At 46.2% G+C, this 18878-nt stretch overlaps 9 protein-coding genes across 9 annotated transcripts; 8 read left to right on the plus strand and 1 right to left on the minus strand.

Moving 5' to 3' along the window:
* Nucleotides 1-218: 218 nt before the first annotated feature.
* N7469_011066 (uncharacterized protein) lies at nt 219-1840 on the plus strand (the record flags this gene model as incomplete). Its single annotated transcript, XM_056649971.1, has 3 exons — nt 219-441; nt 505-928; nt 1006-1840. The coding sequence occupies 3 exons, from the start codon at nt 219-221 to the stop codon at nt 1838-1840; spliced, it is 1482 nt and encodes a 493-aa protein (XP_056497102.1).
* A 299-nt stretch (nt 1841-2139) lies between these two features.
* Nucleotides 2140-2628, plus strand: N7469_011067 (uncharacterized protein; the record flags this gene model as incomplete). Its single annotated transcript, XM_056649972.1, has 2 exons — nt 2140-2301; nt 2323-2628. 2 exons carry the CDS (start codon nt 2140-2142, stop codon nt 2626-2628), a joined length of 468 nt encoding a protein of 155 aa, XP_056497103.1.
* A 598-nt stretch (nt 2629-3226) lies between these two features.
* Nucleotides 3227-4851, plus strand: N7469_011068 (Zn(II)2Cys6 transcription factor; the record flags this gene model as incomplete). Its single annotated transcript, XM_056649973.1, has 2 exons — nt 3227-3323; nt 3380-4851. 2 exons carry the CDS (start codon nt 3227-3229, stop codon nt 4849-4851), a joined length of 1569 nt encoding a protein of 522 aa, XP_056497104.1.
* Nucleotides 4852-5136: 285 nt separating this feature from the next.
* On the plus strand, nt 5137-6465 carry N7469_011069 (NADH:flavin oxidoreductase/NADH oxidase; the record flags this gene model as incomplete). The annotated part of the gene is made up of 1 exon (XM_056649974.1): nt 5137-6465. The coding sequence occupies one exon, from the start codon at nt 5137-5139 to the stop codon at nt 6463-6465; it is 1329 nt and encodes a 442-aa protein (XP_056497105.1).
* A 609-nt stretch (nt 6466-7074) lies between these two features.
* Nucleotides 7075-7883, plus strand: N7469_011070 (HNH endonuclease family protein; the record flags this gene model as incomplete). Its single annotated transcript, XM_056649975.1, has 4 exons — nt 7075-7271; nt 7334-7505; nt 7581-7719; nt 7771-7883. 4 exons carry the CDS (start codon nt 7075-7077, stop codon nt 7881-7883), a joined length of 621 nt encoding a protein of 206 aa, XP_056497106.1.
* Nucleotides 7884-8134: 251 nt separating this feature from the next.
* Nucleotides 8135-10223, minus strand: N7469_011071 (Phytanoyl-CoA dioxygenase; the record flags this gene model as incomplete). Its single annotated transcript, XM_056649976.1, has 6 exons — nt 8135-8399; nt 8457-8670; nt 8723-8805; nt 9268-9523; nt 9606-9824; nt 9875-10223. The coding sequence occupies 6 exons, from the start codon at nt 10221-10223 to the stop codon at nt 8135-8137; spliced, it is 1386 nt and encodes a 461-aa protein (XP_056497107.1).
* Nucleotides 10224-11078: 855 nt separating this feature from the next.
* Nucleotides 11079-12994, plus strand: N7469_011072 (uncharacterized protein; the record flags this gene model as incomplete). Its single annotated transcript, XM_056649977.1, has 8 exons — nt 11079-11247; nt 11321-11351; nt 11412-11606; nt 11669-11834; nt 11904-12005; nt 12067-12196; nt 12257-12369; nt 12443-12994. 8 exons carry the CDS (start codon nt 11079-11081, stop codon nt 12992-12994), a joined length of 1458 nt encoding a protein of 485 aa, XP_056497108.1.
* Nucleotides 12995-13834: 840 nt separating this feature from the next.
* N7469_011073 (UNC93-like protein) lies at nt 13835-15438 on the plus strand (the record flags this gene model as incomplete). The annotated part of the gene is made up of 4 exons (XM_056649978.1): nt 13835-13972; nt 14068-14348; nt 14402-14748; nt 14816-15438. 4 exons carry the CDS (start codon nt 13835-13837, stop codon nt 15436-15438), a joined length of 1389 nt encoding a protein of 462 aa, XP_056497109.1.
* A 773-nt stretch (nt 15439-16211) lies between these two features.
* N7469_011074 (glycoside hydrolase family 3 protein) lies at nt 16212-18080 on the plus strand (the record flags this gene model as incomplete). Its single annotated transcript, XM_056649979.1, has 7 exons — nt 16212-16578; nt 16682-16809; nt 16863-17002; nt 17052-17131; nt 17196-17219; nt 17294-17415; nt 17457-18080. The coding sequence occupies 7 exons, from the start codon at nt 16212-16214 to the stop codon at nt 18078-18080; spliced, it is 1485 nt and encodes a 494-aa protein (XP_056497110.1).
* Nucleotides 18081-18878: the final 798 nt, after the last annotated feature.

Genomic DNA, 18878 nt, shown 5'->3' on the forward strand with positions numbered 1-18878 from the left:
AGGGAAGATTTGATATAGTCACGAGAAAGATAGGACAAGATCCGAGATCATTGGATTTGTTATCTTACAGCAAAGTCCGTCTGATATTCGAACGTGTTGTGTGACTTTTAAGGTATCAATCTGTTTGCTTTTCACCCGAGACTGGCTTGACTTGATCATTTGATTTAGTTATTCAAACCTCGACTCATATCTCCTGAGAGGTCTATTTGCTCTTCTCCATGTCGACTGCTGATTCAAATGACGGGATGGCCCTCGAACAGAGGACCTCTCTCCAAAAAGAGGGCGACCATGATAAAATTGACGAAACATGTACTGGAGAGGCCTTGGATGTGGTGCTTGATCCTCGAAAGGAAAAAAAGCTCTTAGCAAAGTTGGATCTTGCTTTTGTGCCTATTATTATGCTCACATATTTGACCTGCTTCTTGGATCGATCGAATATTGGTATGAATTGACCCATCTTGCAAGATTGATCGAGAATATGGAGATTGATCATAGTCTCTATAGGAAATGTCAAAGTCGCTCACATGCCCGAGGACATCGGTGCATCGAGCAGTGAATTCTCCATTGCGGTATCAATCTTTTATGTGACATATGTGCTCTTCGAGGCACCCTGGGCTGTGCTCATGAAGAAATTGACACCAAGAAACATTCTGACCGGTCTATGCATTATCTGGTCACTCACGACTATCTTTTCTGGCTTTATTGAGTCGGTAGGATCGCTGTATGCGACGCGTCTTATTCTAGGCGCTTGCGAAGCGGGATTGTTCCCCTGTCTGAACTTATATCTTACTATGGTCTACCGTCGAGAGGAACAAGCAAAACGAGTCTCTTATCTGATGAGCTGTGCCGCGATTTCAGGCGCAGTTGGTGGTCTTCTAGCCTATGGCCTATTACAAATGGATGGAATTGGTGGAAAAGCAGGCTGGAGGTAAGACTGAGTATCCCTGTGGCCCTCTTTGCCAGGCCTATCAACTTACTAGCGACTTCGGTTAATTGTGACTCTAGATGGGTATACATCATTGAAGGACTTTTCAGTGCTTTATGTGCTATTTTAATTTGGTTCGGCTTGCCAAATAACCCGGAAGAAGCTTACTTCCTGAACGAAGAGGAGCGGTGGATGATGAGGGTTCGCAATGATCAAAGGAAGAGTTACATGGGGAGTGATAAGTTTAGCTGGGAGGAAATGCGCATTGCCCTGAGTGACCCAAAGCTCTTCTTCTCCGGAGTTATTCAATTCTGCCAGGATATTCTTCTTTATGGATTCAGCACTTTCTTGCCAACAATTTTACAGGGCATGGGCTATGACTCGCTCATGAGCAACGTCTTAACCGTGCCTGTCTATATCTGGGCAGCCTTGATCTTTATCGCCATTGCAATTTTCTCCGACCGTTACTCCAAGTACGCTTCATTCATTTTCACAACAAACATCTTCGGCATTGTGGGATATGTTCTGTTACTCACTGTTGGAAATACTGCCGTACAATATTTTGCGACCTTCCTCATTGGCATCACCACATACACTGCAGTTGGCCTTAATGTCGCATGGTTGAATGTAAACACTGCGCCGCAATATCGAAGAGCATTGGAAATTGGACTCCAACAGACAATGGGAAACTGTGCAGGAATTGTGGCCGGCCAAGTGTATCGAGAGGCTCCATATGTGCTCGGCAATGCGTTCTCCCTGGGCTCTTTAGCTGTGGCGCAAATCACCGTGGTCCTTTTCGGTTGGTATCTGCGGCGTGAGAATAAGATCAAGGAGCAAATCATCAACGGAGAAAAGGAGGATCATCGCCGTGTTCAAACGGGAGACATGGCTGTGGATTTCAAGTTCATTTATTGAGCGATGAGCCAGTGGTCAGGATGCTACTGATACTCCCAATTCAAAATATAGATAAGATTCCAGAATTAGAATAAATATCTAGGTAAATCAATCAATTGGTAATCCACATGTGAGGGCGTCTCTTTGAATTCCACGGAACCAACGACGGAGGCTCAAAGTAGATGACGCAAACGACGCCGCATGCTACAAAATATCAAGACAGCGCGCCCGCTGATGGAATCGAGTAAATTCATTCTTGTCTTATTTCAAAGCCAAAGTCAAACCTCAAATAAATACTTCCTCAACAATAATCAAACAACATGGGTCTCTGCATGTCATTTCCACGTCGCCGCCACCCCATGGGAATGGGAATGGGGATGGGCGGATTTGGACCTCCTCGCAGACATCACTATGGAGGAGGAATGGGTATGGGGGGAATGGGGGGGGCTACGGACCTCCTCCGCGCCGACATTATGGTGGTGGTATGGGAATGAATGGTGGAGGTTTCGGAGGTGGAGGGTTTGGACATGGTGGTTGGGGAGGAGGCGGTTATGGGTATGGATCAGGGTATGGTGGTAGACCTGGTGGATTTGGAGGAGGGAGAGGTGGTCGGATGGGAAGACGATGCTAAAGAGCTCCTCAAATGGGGTTTGACGACGATGATGATGATGACGAGCATTTCGCCCAATCATCTGTCAAGAAGCAGCCACAGCGATGATTTCCTATACTTCGATCCCTTTAGCATCCTGCTAAGTCGGAAGCCCGAGGCGCTCTATTCGATGGAGACTCTGGTAATAATTGATAAATGAAGCTCACGAGATCTGGTATCGCTCTGTCTCGGATCGTGTGAAGTGTACAGTATGAAATTGCGCTGCTGGCCACAAGTTTGTTACATCATTCAACACCGATGTCAAGTTGACCAGAGGAAGCTATATCGAGAGGAATTCAAACAGAATATTCGGTTATTCACAAGTACAACGCTGGCCAAGATGAGGAATCAGTTGAGTCTTGGGGTTGGACTTTAAGAGAAAAACCGAAATGATGGACATATTGGACTAATCTCATTCGAAGTGCTTGGCAGTTTTATGCCGAACTGTCTGGTTTTTGGTTATAGACACATATTGGTAGACAGTTCGGAATTACAACAAATGCAGTAGATACATGTATAACAATGCACATCATGAAATTTGAGCTCACATCTCAGACAAATATGTAGTTCTTGATTGAATGTGATATAGTTGAGGTTTGTTGGAAGTGGAAGAGTTGCAGAAGAGAAAAAGCGGAGGGAAGTTCGGCGGAATTCTCCGCCGCGTCGATTGATTTCAACTTCAACTCTTCCGCCAACATCCAAACACCGCATTGCCTTGATTCAGGGAATTGGACTGGTTAATATGTATTTTGAATGTCATGGCTGAAAATGAAATGGCGCGAAGATCGCCCACAACCTATCGTCCCGCTCGGCGGCGTCCGGCTCATCTGCGCACCAAGACTGGATGCTTGACATGTAAGTCTTATCGCAAAAGTATGTTCAGATTTTTGATACTAATACGAAATATGTAGGCCGTAAAAGGAAGAAGAAATGTGACGAGAGTCTTCCTCAATGCTTGAACTGCACAAAGCAGAGACGGACATGTCTTTGGCAAACTCCAGAGCAATCGCCCGTCTCCCCCGATGAGCAACTCAACGGGTCTACTGGCAGAGACTCCTCTGAAGTCATCTCGAAGGAGACGATCGAACCTACTCAAGAACCATTTCGATGGTCCAGCAACTCAGTTCTCTCCTTGTGTCATCTGCCTTTGGGTTATTCACCCGCAATTACACCTGATAGCGGCCCCTTATTTGATTTCCTCAGATCGACATTTCTTCCTCAACTGATCCATCCCGCTACGAATGAAAACGTGACTGATGGACTCAATCGAGAGACTACGATACTAGCCCTGAGCCACCCATTCTGTATGCATGCCCTGCTCGCATGTTCTGGTGCAGAGATGCCCACTGGGATAGAGAACTTTCGCCAACTAGCTCGCTTTCATTATACTCAAGCGGTTGCTGGTCTACGCGGGGCCTTAAATGACAACAATCTCGAGCGCCAATGGGTGGTTTCCATGCTAACGATCATGATGTTATGTATCTACGAGGTAATGATTTTCTATCGACTACTTGATTTTAGAGATTCTCTAACCTTCATTCAGCGCGCAAAACCGAATGGATCTCTGGGGGTGGAAATCCACCTGGCCGGCGCAGCAAGGCTAATCGCATTTTATTCTGGCAAATCCCCCAAGAAATGTTATGATGATCAAACTCCAAGCTCAGAATCACGCATGCATCGTCTTGTGCGAGAGTCTTTCATCTTTCATGTCGCTACTAGTCTGCCTTTCCACCACCAGAGCGATTCTCACCACGTTGAGATCGAAAACGCCTTATTCCTTGCAGAACAGGCCATTAGTCGGTATTTTCGGCCAGGTCTCATATCTCATTTTGATTCCCCTGTCCTGGCGTTCCCGCCTCAGTTGTTCCGAAGTATTTACACTGTTTATCGACTTCACCAATTCTCGCGAAAACAACATGTTGGTATAGAGAAACGCCGAGACCTGGATCAAGACTTACAGCAATGGGACGAGCTGATCAAGGAGCAATCTTATGTGCTAATCAAAACGAATTCATCGCCTGGAGGGAACTGCGACACAATAGATCCTTCGAAAATGGAAGATCAGTTGAAAAACTGTTCTATGGGACCGAAGCTGTACATCCTCGGTTGTCGCCTGCTTCTCCGATCAAGGGCTGAACAATCCCAATTAACACCAGCGATGGATGAGCTACTATCAGAAGGTATTGGATTAGTGCGCCAACTACAACCAGATCAAGATTATTATGCCGATTATTACTGCTGGCCACTTCTTGCGATCGGAATGCATCTAAAATCTCCTATTGATCGGCAGTTGTTACTCCGTCAAGTTTGGGCTTTCTGGACGGCGACAAACAATAGGACAATGCGACGTCTCGCCGATATGCTCGAACTTTTCTGGCGATGAATATTGGTCTCGGTCTACAATACATCCACGATTCACAACTAAGCACGCAATCAACTTCCCAATTCACCATCGAATGAGTTTGTTTTGTCTGCTTCGATCGGGACGAACTCCGCTTTTCCGCGACTTTCGGCAAAAGTCGATTTGTCAGCGATGGTTTTTGTATAAAAACAGGCCGAGGGGATTGTCATTTTTGCTTTAATCAGTTGTTTTGCATACCCCGAATCGTCACAAAGAAAAGAGAAAGAGAAAGAGAAAGAGAAAAGAGGAAAAATAAAATAAAATAAAATGGGCTCAACATTTCAGTCTCCTCGTGTTGTGAAGGCTGAAGGCATTCGCTACTTCACCCCGAAAAATAATAGCGGTGCTGCTCTTCACCCGGATGATCCTAAGACACCAACACTTTTCCGCCCGCTGCAAATACGGGATGTGAAACTAAAGAATCGAGTAATGGTCGCGCCGATGTGTACCTATTCTACGGAATCGGATCCGAAGTCTCCCGCAGTCGGTGCACTAACTGACTTCCATATTGCCCATCTCGGCCACTTCGCTATCAAGGGCGCTGGCCTGGTCATAATAGAGGCATCCGCAGTACAGCCAAATGGCCGCATCTCGCCTAATGACTCTGGGCTTTGGCAAGAAGGTACAGACTCAGAGCAATTTAAAGGTCTTCGTCGGGTGGTTGACTTCGCGCACAGCCAAGGAGCGAAGGTCGGCATTCAGCTTGCCCATGCGGGTCGGAAAGCCAGCACCGTCGCGCCTTGGCTCTCTTCCGAGGGAAAACGAAGCAGCATTAAGGCCGATGAAAGTGTCGGTGGCTGGCCTTCAAATGTGGTGGGCCCATCTGGAGGCGAAGAGCATATTTGGGCCCCTGGCGATGTTAAGTACTGGTCTCCACGAGAGCTCAGTACTGCCGAAGTTGAAGAGGTCGTACAAGCATTCGGAAGAAGCGCAAAATTGGCCGTGGAAGCTGGCGTGGATCTTATCGAGATCCATGCGGCTCATGGATACCTGCTCCACGAATTTTTGAGCCCGGTCACGAACCACCGTACTGATAGATATGGCGGTAACTTTGAGAATCGAATTCGTATCGTGGAAGAGGTCGCGACCGCGATTCGAGCCGTGATTCCCGCAGGTACTCCGTTGTTCCTTCGTATCAGCGCAACTGAATGGCTGGAGGAGCAGCCAGTCGCCGCGCAGACCGGTAGCTGGGATATGCCGTCTTCAATCAGACTCGCCAAACTACTCCCCAAATTGGGGGTTGATCTCCTAGATGTGAGCTCGGGAGGAAATCATAAGGACCAACGACTCCAACCGCATACCAATTACCAGATTGATCTTGCGGGCGAGTTGCGCAAAGAGATCCGCGGTGCTGGCCAAACGACCCTAGTTGGTGCCGTCGGTTTTATTACGGAGGCCGACGCTGCCCGGAATATCGTGGAGGGTGCAGATGAATTCTTAGCCACCAACTCTGTTCTCTCAGGTCAGGAGCCCAAAGCAGATGCAGTCCTTCTGGCACGGCAATTCCTTCGTGAACCCGAGTGGGTATACAACGCAGCGAAGAAGCTGAATGTTCCCATTACGGTTGGATACCAATTTGCACGTGGTGTGCTTTGATGAGACTTGATTAGATTGACGGAATTATGAATAAAGAATTGAGTTGGTACAATCTACACAGTAAAACACACATGCATAATAAACAAAGTCCCTTCAATTGTTGGTGGATATTCTGCAAACTCCAGGGGCTGCCCTATCGCATCTCGTACTCGTAGCTTTATCTGACCATCAGCAACGAAAGACCCGTGCAGGTGAACGCCATGCAGATTCGGGAATTGCAAATCTCCGCCGGAGCCAATTGATTTCAGTCTAGTTTTATCAACTGAATTGTATTTGAACCAGTTAAAACACGCCGATGCCCAGGTGCGCCCGACGTGCATTGCCAAGCTTGTCGGCCAAGACTCAAGGTTGCAATTTACTGTATAAATCCACCAAATACGAAACATTTATGCGCGAGGAGAAGAAGAAATGCAATTCAATAGAAACACTAAACTATTTAAATGGATTGGCGAATCGCCATGTTATGGCTAATAGTAGACCAGGGATCGCGCATTCTTTCATGGGGCTTGTGAATAACATTTCCCTCTGACTCTCAACATTCTTCTTAGGAAATATTATTGGAACAGTATTCTATTCATCCGAGAGTTCATGATGGTGATGACTTCAATGATGAGCAAGGCTCTCGTGGCTGCTACCTTTGTTTATCCATTGCTGGTCAATGGTATTCCAGCACCCCAACCAGTGGCCCCAGGAATACCTTCAGCAGCGACAGCCCAGAATGAGCTTGAAGAGCTGGTGGTAGCTGCACAAGGACCACAAACTGGCTATTCTAGAGACAAATTCCCTCATTGGATTTCCCAGGGAAGGTAGGAAGATGCATTCAGTTCGTCCCTTATATTGCAGGGAAGTTCTAATTGCGTATCAACAGTGGGTGTAACACACGCGAGGTTGTTTTGAAGAGAGACGGCACCGATGTGGTCCAGGATAATGACTGTGCTGCTACCAGTGGTACGTGGGTTTCGCCATATGATGGCAAGACATGGACTGCTGCTAGTGACCTCGACATCGACCATATCGTTCCTCTTTCCAATGCCTGGAAGGTAGGTTTTCTCAATTTTAATCACTCTATACTACAGAGACATCCACTATGCTCATCAGCTAACTCAAAACACCAGTCCGGGGCATCTGACTGGACCGATGATGATAGAGAAGCCTTTGCGAATGACCTGACACATCCACAGCTTCTGGCCGTCACTGATTCCGTGAACTCGGCAAAGAGTGACAAGGGCCCCGAAGAGTGGAAGCCTCCTCTTGGTATGAGAACCCTTAGCGAAGAGAGGGTTGAGCTCAACTAATCTTGTATAGAATCGTATTATTGCACCTATGCCGAGATGTGGGTTAAGGTAAAGTCGGTTTACAATCTTACCATCACGTCGGACGAGAAGAGTGCGCTAGTAGACATGCTGGATACGTGTTAAATAGCGTATTGTTCTCGCGAAGCCGTTACTATCGGGGCTCTTAGTGCTGTCTGACTGTAAACACTTGGATATTTAGTCTTGTGGGTATAAGCCAAGACGATTTCGCGCCTTATTAATCTCGGTCTTTACGTCCCAAGTTGTTGAATGAAGCTGATATTCCATTGATATTCCTCGACATCGGGCCTTTCGTATCTTCTTGTCCAAAGTCACCTGCTCAAACCCCATGAATAATTTAAAAGGAGTGTAAACTACTATCTGGCTACAAGACTCGCATTCGTGGCCAAATGCGCCTCGACAATTCCCAAATAAGTCCTTGCACGCGGGGTTGAAGATTCGACCCCGACTAATTTGGCACGATCGTCCCAAAGTCGGAGCGAAACCATGTCGTTGCGAAGAGGATCTCGATCGAACTCCTCTAATTCTGTGCCTTTGAATGGACCACCCTGGAAGGCCAGTGATTTCTGGGATGCGCTTGAGAGGGAGTCGTAGTACGCGCGGTCCACCGCGGTAAGGTAGCTGTTCAGAAATTAGCCCATCGAAAAGCGAGCCAAGAGGGATGCGGTGAAAATATACCGTTTTGCAGCAACATGGCTATTTACTAGGCGACAGACATTGTCACTGAAGCCCAGAGAGCGTAGATATGCAGCTCCAATGGCTTCATGGCCGACTCGACCGACATTTTCCACACTTCCTTGCAGGCTCATGCGTGCCTCTTTAGTTGTTCCGAGGGGGATGATCTGACCAATGTCATGAAATAAGGCTGCAATGACTAGCTCATCCGAGGCTCCTGTTTATTTGATTAGGCAATCTTATATACCGTTGGCCATGCAAGAGCATACCGGATACTTGTGCCTGATGTGCGGCTTGTAGACAGTGCTCAAGTTGGCTGATAGATTCACCGATATAATCCCCCTGACCATATCTTTCAAGGGAGTCAATGAGGGATTCTGCTTTTTCCGAAGGGAATTTGTTGCTCATACTGATGTGCTGGGTCTTGTGAAGGTGAAGAGAAAGGAAGAGTTGAATTCGAGGGAGGGGCGGTTTTATAGGAAAGGAAGAGGTAAATGAGGGTGGGGTGACTACCGAGGAGTGAACCCTTGGAAAGCAGTAAATAAATGCTCCGAGCCATTCTAGAAAACAGAAATTGATCAAAATGGAAATACTGAAATAGAGGCCTTGAACACCGAGAATGTCATTGTACTGAGTCTCAGAGGAGATGGCTATTATATTAATTGATCTTCTGCTATAATGTTTACTTCCATAATTTTTACGTCAAACCTAAGAGTATACGGATAGTTGTTTGGGATTACTACGTTATATTGTTCACGATCTCTACAATTCAAGCTTCAATCTTTTGTTTTCTTCTTCTTTCCCTTCCACTTACGCCACAGGGACTACACCCGAATCAACGGTCAACATGGGAGAGCCAAAGGCATAGCGGACCCTGCCCTCTTCGTATGCCACGCCTTCTTTTCTTTCATGAGTTGCGGGCCACAGTTTCTGGCGATCGAGATAGTACTGATCATGCAAGTCACCCTCAGCAGCACAATTGTAGGTGGCATAGATTGCACGACGGTCTTTGGAGCTTGTATTGGAGCCACTTCGATGGGCTAAGTATGAGCCAAAGATCAGAACATCGCCTGAAATTTTTTTTTTTTAGCATAAATGTTAGTTTATAGGGATCTGGAGCTAGATTTAACAGGCTCGCAGTGATAGACATACCAGGGAGCAGGTCACATGGAGTCCAGGTGTGGCTCTCAACCCAGACGGGATCGATGCATCGGTCTTTTCCTAAAGGCACTGCCATTTTGTGACTGCCATTGACGACCTCCAATCCTCCATTGGTAGCGTTCATCTCATCAACGGCGGCTAGGAGGGTCAAGTGTTTGATGTTCTTCACATGGGTATAAGCATTGGCATCGATGTGAGGATCGAAGCCACCTGGGTGTATATTAGAATCCGACATATCTGGGATGGAGCTATTTTCTTACCACTTCCAGATAATTTGTAGTTAATTTTCTCTTTGAATAACAGCATTTCTTCTCCGGCTAATTGATTCAAGACTCCGATGACGCGTTGTCCCCGTAGATAAGAGTCGAAGCCGGGATGAGAATTGACAAAATTCTCAGTCCGGCAGAGGACTCGCTTGCCCTCCTTGTTCACTTCTTCATAGGGCATATAGGGGACACCTGAAGTACGTGGTAGATCGTGGACCTCCTGAGACCAAGATTGAAGCAATTGAGACTCGGCTGGGGTGAAGAAAGACCGGATGAGGAGATAACCTGCCTCCTCGAAGCTTTTCAGCTGATCCTCTGAGAGAGAATATGGGTGACTTGCCATTTTGGGGGAAGCTAGGGGAAGATGATAAAGAATGAATTTAGTACTAGACTAGAAGAGTTGTCAAGAATTTTAAATGCCCAGCTTCTTTATATACCAACTCTATAGTTAGTACTGCATATTTGTTTATAGTTACATGACTCGATTGTCACGGCGGTTATTTCCGTCACTCGCACTTCCTCCCGAGATCGGCGGGTTCCGTCACTTTTAACCAAGAAATAAGCGACGCAAGCGAGGACTTTGTGGAGAAAGCGACAGCAACGAAAAAAAAGAAGGTTGTTGATAGTCGTCAGACACACTTCAGTCATTCAGCCACATGCTTCAATTGATTGGCCCACAAGTTAAAGTGCCCCTTCTCCACGTGTTCCTCACTTATCCTAAAAAGGAATAGCGTACGGATCTGTCCGCGACAACAAAAAAAGAAAGAGTCAACATGAGGAAGGCACTCGTAGTGAAAGTTATTATTCAGAGGAAGGCACGAGCCGCACTTCGTCCCGACTGGACAGTCGCGTGCCAATTTCAGCCATTTTGATTGGATGGACAGGGTTGCATTGACATTTTACTCTATACTACCTACATTCCACACTCTACTGTATACTCTATACTGTATACTCTATACTGTATACGGTATTGCTACTATACTACATTGCCATTGTATACACAGCATACACTATACACTATGTACTATACACTATATACAGCACACTCTCCTATAAGTACACACACTCCATGAGAGTAACGTGATATCAATTGTCATGCATCCCTTCTTCTTCCTCGTCTTCTCTCTTCTCCCCTCTACTCTCTCTAACAATCACCCCTTCTGCTCACTGCGTCTCATTATACGAACTCATTCGCCCAATGGAGAATTCTCCCAGTGATTCCATTATGAAGATGGAGGATCCCAAATCCCAACCTGAGAATCAGGATTGGGACTTGGAGCAATCCAAGCCTCGTCAGAGCTCCGGCGTCTTCAATGTCTTCATTGCAGGTCTCGCCTTGTTCAGTGATGGTTACAATGCTCATTCCAGTATGTCATATCCCCTCCAATTCCAAACAAATATGAGCGATCATTTAGAGCCATTGATCTAATCTCACTTCAGTCGGATATATGGTGCCCCTCTTCACCGTTCTGTAAGTGCCCCCCCAATTCCATCACGATCGAGAATCCAGTCTGACTGTTTTGAAACACAGATACAAGCACGGAATGTCTTCCACCATGAAATCTCGTCTCTCAAATTCATACTTGATCGGTGAAATCTTTGGCATGATCTTTTTCGGAGTCCTGATTGACCGTGTCGGTCGTCGTACTGGTATTCTGGCCACCACTCTTTTCTTGGTCCTCGGTCTGGTAATTGCGACAGCATCTCATGGAATCACCGAGCTCGGGTACGAAAATTGATATTCTTTTACCACAGGGGATTCTTTTTTAATAACGCTACTTTACACAGAATGTTCTGGATGATGGTCGTTGCTCGTGGGATTGCTGGCTTCGGTGCCGGCGGAGAGTATCCCGTCTGTGGTACCAGTGCCACCGAGGCCGCGGATGAGACAGCAAAACTGCGTGACCGTCGTGGATTCCTTGTGGCTATGACGACCAACACTGCTTTAGACCTGGTAAATACATCACAAAAGACAACCCTGATACGTCAACGTTGCTGCCTGGACTGACTAGGGGGATCTCAGGGTGCGGTTGCTTCAGGAATTATCTGCGTGATCGTCATCGCCTGCTATCACGAACACAACTCGGAAGGTATCTGGCGAATTTGTTTTGGACTCGGTTTCATTGTAGGTGATCGATCGCAAACTCACAAATCAGAGTCGGGTTCATTGACTAAACAATTGGCAGCTGCCAATTGCGGTGTGCTTCTTTCGCATTCGCATGCTCAACTCCACGCAGTATCGGAAGCATGCTATCAAATCCAACTACCCTTACTGGCTCGTCATTCGTCGCTACTGGAAGCCAATGGCTGGTACCGGTAAGCTTTGCTTTTTGATATCATGCATACCGCAAGGTAGCACGCTGACTATTGCTGCAGCCCTCGCTTGGTTCTGCTATGACTTCGTCACATATCCTTTCTCCCTTTTCTCTTCGACCATTGTGCAGCAGTTTAACCCTCAAAACACGGCCATTCAGAACATCGGGTTTGGAGTAAGTTTGGACCCGGACGAAAGAGAAAGAGAACTAACTCTTTTCGTATTTATCACTAACTGGACATTAATAGACTGTCATCAATTGCTTCCAGCTTCCAGGCTGCGTTCTTGGTGGCTATTTGATGGATCGCATTGGCCGTAAGCAGACTATGGCGCTGGGATTCTTGCTCTGGGGACTCTGGGGATTCATTCTAGGAGGCGCATTGCAACCCATTCAATCGGTTTTTCCTCTTTTCGTGGTGATGTACGGTGTGTTCCAAGCCCTCGGTGAGATGGGACCCGGCGTTTCCACGTTCCTTTGTGGTGCAGAGTCATTTCCAACTCCTCTCCGAGGACATTTTCTCGGATTTGCAGCTGCGGTCGGGAAAGCTGGCGCTTCCATCGGCACCGAAGTCTTCACTCCGATCCAACACAGCTTTCCCACCACGCAAAAAGGACAACAAGCCGTATTTCTCATCGGATCTGCATTTTGCCTCGTGGGTACCCTGGTCACATGGTACCTGATTCCAGACATGTCCCGGGAGCTAGAAACCGAGGATTCTCGCTTCAAGGCATATCTCGAGGAGAATGGCTATGATATCACTTCATACGGAGAAGACGAATTGGTTTTGCGCCACAAGTAATCCTCATGATTCCCCCCAGAGCAAGATCGATCTAATATCCTACGTATCGCTACTCCGGGGGGGGGGGGGGCCCAAAAGAATGCGAGTTAAGCAGCAAAAGAAAAGTATGAAAATTAGATGATTAGCTAAATATCAACAAATTTTTCTAGCTATCGAAGAATGTAGCAAATGTCTTGGACTGATGTCCGCAACGGAGAGTTTCTAATATATTCAGGCTAGAGTATCTTCAGATTGTCCAATACTAATCTGATGGTGACAGATCTCGGCCGAGATATTTGCCCGATGGAGGTTTCATATCTCGAAAGAGTCGGATTGATTGGAGAAAATACATAGAGTCTGAGCTCGACCGGTGCAAATAGAATCAAGATAAGTCGTCATTTCTTCACTCGAACGTGGCTAACGATTTAGCTTGTCCGATGGAGTTCAAACAATCGAGTGATTTTGCTGTTCTCGCCAGCCTCGAAGATGTGCCATTCGCAAAGACTATTGCGTGCTTATCTTCGCCAATTGGGCAGACTGTGTATATTCCCTGTTGATATGCATGCAAAACAGGTAACAGGCATATTGAAATCTTACTATTAGAGCCTATTCTAATGCATGCCCGAAGATGAATTAAGTGAATTCTGTTAATCACCAAGTATCAATAGGTATGTACTGGCGCTGCTGTCGGAACATTCTTTGGGCGGGGCCAGGCCGAGATCAAAAGCCAAGACATCGCGATATCAATGGGTCTTGACGTGCGATCCAATCTGCAAGGCAAGGCATAAACACATAAGAATGTCATCCAAAGCTCAAACCTGACTCCGACCTAAACTTTCAGGTTCTACATGCTTGGTGATTATGTCGTGGACTATCAGCCGTCTAAGCGGCATTTATCGGTCTTGTTTGTTCCAAATCATCATAGTCGGATTGGTTGCTTTCTGTGAGCCTGGCATTTGGACAGCATTGAATAATCTTGGAGCAGGAGGAAATGCCAGTGTGAGTAAGCCATGATTTCTGTTCATTCTCTCTCATTCATGCTTCTCTTGTGTATCAGTCAGGATGACAGTGGGTATATCTAACATATTGGATAGCCTTTCCTGAATAATGCCGCCAACGCTCTGACATATGGACTTATGTCAGTAGGCTGCTTTCTTGCCGGAGGGGTTTCAAATAAGATCACTGCTAAATGGTGTTTGGTGATTGGGGCCGCTTTCTACACTCCCTACGCTGCCGGTCTGTATTGCAACAATCGCTATGGGAATGAATGGTTTCTTTTACTCGGAGCCGCTCTTTGTGGTATCGGCGCGTCTCTCCTGTGGGCCAGCGAAGCTGCAATTGCTGTTGGATACCCAGAGGAAGAGAAAAGAGGCCGGTAGGTGCTACAGGCTTTACCTTGGATATCCTCTTTGGCTGATGATCTATTAGATATGTCGGGATCTGGATGGGTATTCGACAGATGGGACCACTGGTTGGCGGTGCGATATCACTTGCCCTAAATGTCAACACTGCCCAGAAAGGCAAAGTCGCATATAGCACGTATCTTGGACTCGTTGCCATATCCTCACTCGGTGCTCCCTTTGCTCTACTTTTATCCCAGCCACAGGATGTTATCCGAAGCAACGGCACCAAGATTCCATATATGAAGACCACGAGTTTTGCCATTGAATCCCGGGCCATTTGGAAGCAGTTCAAGAATAAACAGTTGCTGCTTCTGATTCCGGTTTTTCTTGCTGGCCAATTCGGCACGACCTACCAAGGGAACTATTTGACAAGTATGAGATAACTCATATCCTCGAGATTATTATTTCTGCCTCTTCTGGACTAACATCAGAGTAACAGCATATTTCACCGTTCGCTCTCGAGCACTCGCCTCCTTTTTGACCGCCGTGGTTGGCGCAGCCGCCAATATTCTTACAGGTTTACTACTTGATTGCAACTACTTTTCGAGAAGCTTTCGATCTAAGGCTGTTTATACGATAGTTCTGGTTTTTGTTACAGCATCGTGGGTGTGGAATGCTATCACCGAAACAAAACTTTCTCGTATGGCCGAGTCACCCTCTTTTGATCTGGGCGACGGACCATTCTTCAGGTCGAGCTTCACTGTCTACATGTTCTTCAAATTCTTCTACGAAGTCCTACAGACCTATATATACTGGCTTATGGCCGAGGTCAAAGGAGCGCAAGCGGATGGAGATGTTGCGCGTACAACGGGTATTTTAAGATCATGGGAATCCATCGGCAGTACCATTGCGTATGCGGTGGGTGCTACACATTGGTCAAACCTCAATCAAATGACCCTAGGGTTTGCCTTGTGGGGGTTTACAATCCCATTCACCATGTTTGCAGTCTTCGGCCCTTGGAATCAGGACGAAACTGCCATCGCAGAGGAGGACGTGGAGCAGAGAGCAGAGAGTAGTCTTGAGACCCAAAGTGTGGTTTACAATCCTGATGATAAAAGCTAGACTAGAAAAAGAAATGAGGCGCAATACACTATTTCCGAGAGAAATCTCTATGAAATTGAGTTCTCCTGTTCTTATTTTGATTGCAGGATTATCTTCAATCCTTGCGTATGCAACGCTTGGACGACCCCGCCTTATTCCCCCCGCTCAATCGGCTTTTTGCTAAATTATTTGAAGATCAATACCATATAGATTATAGCCTCGTGGTATAGCAAGTGGTGAGTAGTCGATGAAATTGAAAATTGTGGATTTCGAATGTCACTGTTACTTGATTAGCAGCACTCGTCAGTCAAGGTTGCTTTTGATATCTCAATTCAGGCTATTATCATTGACCTTACATGTATCTGATATGAAGCACAAATCTCAATCAAATAACCAGGCCGCGAGAGTGACCTTTTTCTCAATCTGAAAATGGCGCTACATGGAAACTCTATACTGGCTATCCTAGCTCTTTGGCTCTGTAATCTTGCATTTCTATGTGATGGAAAATTATTTCCTTATGCAGAATATGATGATGCCTGGCCCCGAGATGTTCGGAATATGAGCAATAGTTCGATGATTAAAGATTCTTTTATTGAAAACCTGGTTTCAAATTTAACGATCCCAGAATTAGGTCAGTGTTTATTACTCAAATCCTGTCAAGTAAGAATCGGTGGCTGAAATTTGATTCAGTCCTCCAACTGCATCTTATGTTTGCAGATAATATCATCGGCCCCGATTCAGACAATGGATTATACGGTATTTGAGTCCCTGAATGAGCCACCATAATTGAAGAAATGGTCTTTTCTAACGCGCTTGACTCGAAAGACGAGGCCCTAGACGCTGCCCCCGGAGCATCGATCGGAATTATACACGACTGGTATCCAACCAATAGGTCTCAATACAATGACCTTCAAGATCTCAATGCCAAAAAATCTCGAGTCGGGATACCCTTCATGCAGACGGGAGAGTGCCTACATGGAGTAGGCTCTTTCAAGCAATCCACGTTTCCGCAGGCAATTGGAATGGCAGCGACATTTGATACCGATCTTGTGTATAGAGTCGGCAGGGCTATAGGCTCGGAGGCGCGATCAATCGGTATACATGCATGCTTTGCACCTGTCCTTGATCTAGCCAAGGATCCACGCTGGGGTCGTGTTCAGGGTATGTATGCCATTTCTAATTTCTGTTCATACATTCTATCGTACCCTATGCATTTTTGGACAATTGGCTGAAATCTGGGACTCATGGCTGAGATCCGTATTAGAAAATTGGGGAGAAGATATGGTCCTCACGTCTCACATGGGCGTTGCATTTTCGAGCGGATTATCTAAAAACAGTACTTGGTCAGAACCTGACGCAGTGATACCAGTAATGAAGGTGATTGCGATGATGGTATTTGTTGAAATAGGAGTACAAACAGCGTGGCTGATTTCTTTATGAAATAGCATTTCGCAGCACATGGAAGTCCACAAGGAGGTCACAATGCTGCTCCATTCATGGGGTACGGCGTACGCCAGATTCTACAGGAGTTGCTTGTTCCTTTCAAGGCAGCGGTAGATCTCGGAGGCGTCAAAGGCGTCATGATGTGAGATGCTTTATTCTTACATGCAGATAGAAGCTTACCAGACAAACAGGGCCTATAATGAGTTTGACGATGTTCCCTCCTCCTTGAATCCTATTTTATACCAGGCTTTGGAAGATTGGGGATTTGACGGTTCTTCCCTCTGCAACCTCTCCGACGGAATATAAATCCAAATCCTGGCTAACTTCATGTTTAGGCTATATCACTGCGGACGATACCGGTATGTGAAGGAGTCGAGGATAATACAAGAGTATCAAAAGAAGCAATAGAATTTACATGACTGACAGGACTCAGGACTTTCTGAGTTATTGAATACGCACCATGTCACCACCTCAGTTGCTGATACTATCGCACAATGGCATAATGCGGGTGGAATGGTCCAATTCTACGACTTCTCACTCAAGGAATACATTGATGTACGTGCTCGATGTTATAATCTGACGCTGCTTCCACCCAGTCTAAGTCTAGTATTATTCAACAGGCTACGGAATCTTTGGTGGCCAACGGAACCCTTACAATGGAAAGGCTTCGTTCTTTGGTAAAACGAGTCGTTGGTGTCAAGTACGACCTCGGGCTTTTCGAAAGTCCTTATATTCCTGAAACCACCGAGCCTCAAAGCCTGACTGAGTCTCACGTACCACTCACACTTGAAGCCGCTCAAAAAAGTCTTGTTCTACTTGAGAATAAAAATTCTACATTGCCTATCAACCCAATCAAGCAGAACATCACAAAGATCGCATTGGTTGGTCCTTTTGCCGATACTTTCAACTACGGTGACTATTCTGGCCAGTGGGGAGGATATCCGGTGAGAAATGCTAGCACCATCCGACAGGCTCTTTCTGAGCACCTCGCGACACATTTCCCATCCACTGAGCTTGTGACAAGTTGGGGCGCAAACTCATGGACCTATAATGGGCAGTATAACATACCACCATACCTGCTATCTGCAAATGGTACATCAGGTGGTCTGATGGCGACGTATTATGCGAACACCAACTTTTCTGATGCGAAATACAAAAAATTGGAGACTCCCAGCCTGGACTGGGGTCTTTACCCCCCCAGACGGTCTACCTTCAAATAACTTCAGCGTCGCATGGGAGGGCACTCTTCATGTACCCGTTGAATATGATACACAAGGCTGGCTTGGTGTTGCAGTATACGCCAATACATCTGCAAAACTATACGTCGATGACAAACTGCACGTTATCGTGAACGCGACACCAAGTGGAAACATTCTTTCTAATATCCCTGGGCTGCCCTACACTTCCATTAATGGAACAATGCCTCCTCCAGGGTCGTCGATGTTCTTGTTTAAGAAGTCCGCCAGTCATCGAGTCCGCTTGGAGTATCAAACGTGGAATTATGTCCAAAAATTCGAGAACCAAAACTCGCTGAATGCTCAAGTGCTTTTGTTTTGGAACCTCGTGGATCGTGTGGACCCCATCAATCAGGTAAAATTTATAACAATCTCCCTAAAAAAGAACAGACTTTTCGAAGACTAACCTGCAAAGGCTGTAAATCTTGCCTCGAAATCAGATCTTATTGTTTTGGCGATGGGGGCCAACTGGAACAGCGATGGCGAATCCGGAGACAGAGCCACTTTAGGGCTCTCTCCAAACCAAAGTAGGTGACAGTTTCTCCTTTTTTTTAATTTTTTTTTTTTTAAAAAAAAAAAAATTATTTCGGCGACTGTGGACATAATTTATTAATACATCGAGCTAGCTCAACTTGCAGATGCGATCTTTGCCTTGGATAAACCGGTCGTTCTCGTATTACAAGGCGGACGCCCATTCGCAATCCCTGAATACTATACGAAGTCGGCGGCAGTGCTGAATACAGTTGGTTTTCAATGTTTCTTTTTCCCGAAATATTCATGTAA

Source organism: Penicillium citrinum (assembly GCF_028827155.1).
Source record: "Penicillium citrinum strain IBT 23319 chromosome Unknown utg000009l:1.0-4274883.0:1.0-4276374.0, whole genome shotgun sequence".
Classification (NCBI taxonomy): domain Eukaryota; kingdom Fungi; phylum Ascomycota; class Eurotiomycetes; order Eurotiales; family Aspergillaceae; genus Penicillium; species Penicillium citrinum.